The sequence below is a fragment of the Trichechus manatus genome, unplaced genomic scaffold (assembly GCF_000243295.1).
Source record: "Trichechus manatus latirostris isolate Lorelei unplaced genomic scaffold, TriManLat1.0 scaffold00036, whole genome shotgun sequence".
Classification (NCBI taxonomy): Eukaryota; Metazoa; Chordata; class Mammalia; order Sirenia; family Trichechidae; genus Trichechus; species Trichechus manatus.
Window position 1 is genome coordinate 12,859,307 of NW_004443972.1, and position 2,570 is coordinate 12,861,876.

Genomic DNA, 2,570 nt, shown 5'->3' on the forward strand with positions numbered 1-2,570 from the left:
AGAAAAATGTCAATAGATATTGTCCTGAGATTTTATGCAGGTCCATTGTGATTCTGCAAAATAATTCAATTGCCTTCGGAATGACTAAAGTACAAATATAAGGAAAGATGTTGTTTCTGCATAGGAGAAAAATACTACGGGAATTCAAAGGGAAGTAAGAAACTAGTTAACTCTAGACTATTGACTATCACAAGATTTCTATCTAGTACCAACCCTTCCTTCCACTGGCTGTGTGGCTTTGAGACATTTCTCAGTGTCTCAAGATGTCTCGTGTCTCATTCATAAACGAGAGAAAGTAACAAGTTTAGTGGCTTTCAAACTATTTGCCTTAGGAGCTGCTATGGTAGTGGATTGTCAAGGTAAAGAACAGGGGTAGAGTCTCAAATAAGTGGGACTCCGTCCTCAGTCACATCTTCCAACTAAGCAGCTCCACTTTCACATGTTTTATATATTAAAGTTCAGAGTAATATTTAATTTTTTAAAATATTCTTTTTAACTCATAAAATAGAAAACCAACCATAGATTTCATGATCTAAAGTTCTGTTTACATATAACATGCTCTAGTTCACATTTTAATGAATGTTTGCATCTCAAAATGTATTTTTACATATTTTTCTATTCATTCATGTGCTCTTGGTTCAAGTAAAATAAAAACCTTAACCACTCTTGTTATTTTTATGTAGCTTATTTTACCATTTTTCTAGAATCTTTCTCTCTTATAAAAGAAAAAGATGAGTTGATGTGTTGATTTTCAAAATAAAATTAAAGACAACATGGAGACTGGATGACATCAACCCATGTTTAACTTCAAAGTTATCTTTACATGCTGCCTTTTGGCACTTAAATACTATACTGCATTATCTTTGAGGTAGAACCAAAAAAAAAAAAAAAAAAAAGGCAAAACATTCACATAAAGAGGGAAAATGGGAATGAAAGCTCTGAGAGATTACTTTCTAACACTATTATTATTAGGCTTTGCAGTCTTCCTTGACACAAAGTTGAGAAATAGTCTTCTTAATACGGAGGGCAGTTAGGCGAGCTGCTCCACTGGCATACCAACATTCACGCATTATTCTGCCCATGACTCGGAGTGCCTTTAAGGGAGAGAAAAATATCAAAGATTTTAGCTACTCATACAAAACAGAATACAAATGAAGCAAAACAACAAGGCGAGGAATTAACACGAACCTTTGCTAAAGAAATAGTAAACTCAAACTAATAGCTTAGCTTAACTAGTAAAGAATGTCTGCCTTGAGTATTGTGCTCTCTCAAGATCTATCTATATGGGATCAAACTGACAACAACAACTTGAAAGATTAAATAAGACCTTAGGGGGCAATGAGTTTATGTTTACGGGAAAGGAACAACTCAGAAAATGGGGAGGTGAAAATGGTTGCACAACTCGAAGAAAGTAATCAATGTCACTGAATTACATGTAGAAACTGTTGAATTGATGTTTTACCATGTATATTCTCAACAACAACAAAGTAAATAAACTAAAATAAATGGCTATCTTTTAAAGTCTTTTAAGTGTAGAGGCAGAGCCAACATGGTGCTATAGACAGAAGCACCACGCTGTTCCTCCACAGCAAAGACCTGAAAAACTAAGTTAAACAGAGACAAATGTCAGTCTTGGAACTAGAAGCATCAAATGAAGAGATCAACAACTCAACCAAGCACTGAGTGGAATAAGAAACCGACAGAGAACAGACAGCGAGGAGAGTTACAAGCAGAGGTCCCCTATCAGCTAACGCAGCACAGATTCACCATCTTGGACTCCTGTCGCTGATTGGCAGACAGGGAGTACGGGAAAGGAGATTCATGGCACTCCTAGCAGGAGACAAAGAACCCACTAACCAGTGAGACACGCTTTCTCACCCCCCAGCCTGCCTCCCCCTACTGAACCTTCGCCACTTCCCAGAAGGCTGATTCCCAGCATGCCAATCCTTGGCTTCCCAGAGGGCTGATTCACTGCTTCTTGGCAGGCCGATTCCTGGTTTCCCAGAGGGCAAAGTTGCTGCTTCCCAGCTGGCCACGACCGCGGCATGGAAATTGCCAGTTCCATGCCATGCAGATTCGCCCTGCCCACACCAGCTGGCTTCTTCACTGCCATTTCTTTGTTGCTGTTATTGCTTTTTTTTTGGCCTCTTTCGTTTTCTTCCCTGCCTCTCACCTCCTCCCCCTCCTTTCTCTTGAACACCTGACTCCATGTGCCATCTTTGTTTCTTCTTGACAGACTGTGAAGTGCTGCTCAGCTGGGGAACTGCTTCCACGGTCCACTTCCCTGGTTCGCACAACCACGCTGGTGGGATTCCTGGGGGCTTTTTTTTTCCTTTGTTTGTTCTCTCTTTCTTTTTTCCTTTTTATTTTTCTTCATTTCTCGGCTTCTCATCTCTTTCTACTTACCTTCTTTTCCTGTCTCCTAAATACCTGGCACTGTGTATCATCTCCACCCCTTCTAGCAGGGCTGTACTGCACAGTCTGGAAGCTGCTTCCCTGGTCTGCGCAGCTGTGCCAGTGGGATCCCTGGGGACTTTTTTTAAAAAATTATTTATTTATTTATTTTTCCT

At 39.9% G+C, this 2,570-nt stretch overlaps 1 protein-coding gene across 3 annotated transcripts in view; it reads right to left on the bottom strand.

Annotated features, from left to right (window-relative positions):
* Positions 1-794: 794 nt before the first annotated feature.
* Positions 795-2,570, bottom strand: part of ACVR1C (activin A receptor type 1C) — a 106,437-nt gene continuing 104,661 nt past the window's right edge. For all 3 annotated transcript variants that reach the window (XM_012555264.2, XM_004375403.1, XM_004375402.1), the window contains one exon: positions 795-1,094. In XM_012555264.2, the coding sequence (XP_012410718.1) occupies positions 969-1,094 (126 nt within the window). In that variant the 3' untranslated portion in view covers positions 795-968. The remainder of the gene's footprint in view (positions 1,095-2,570) is intronic.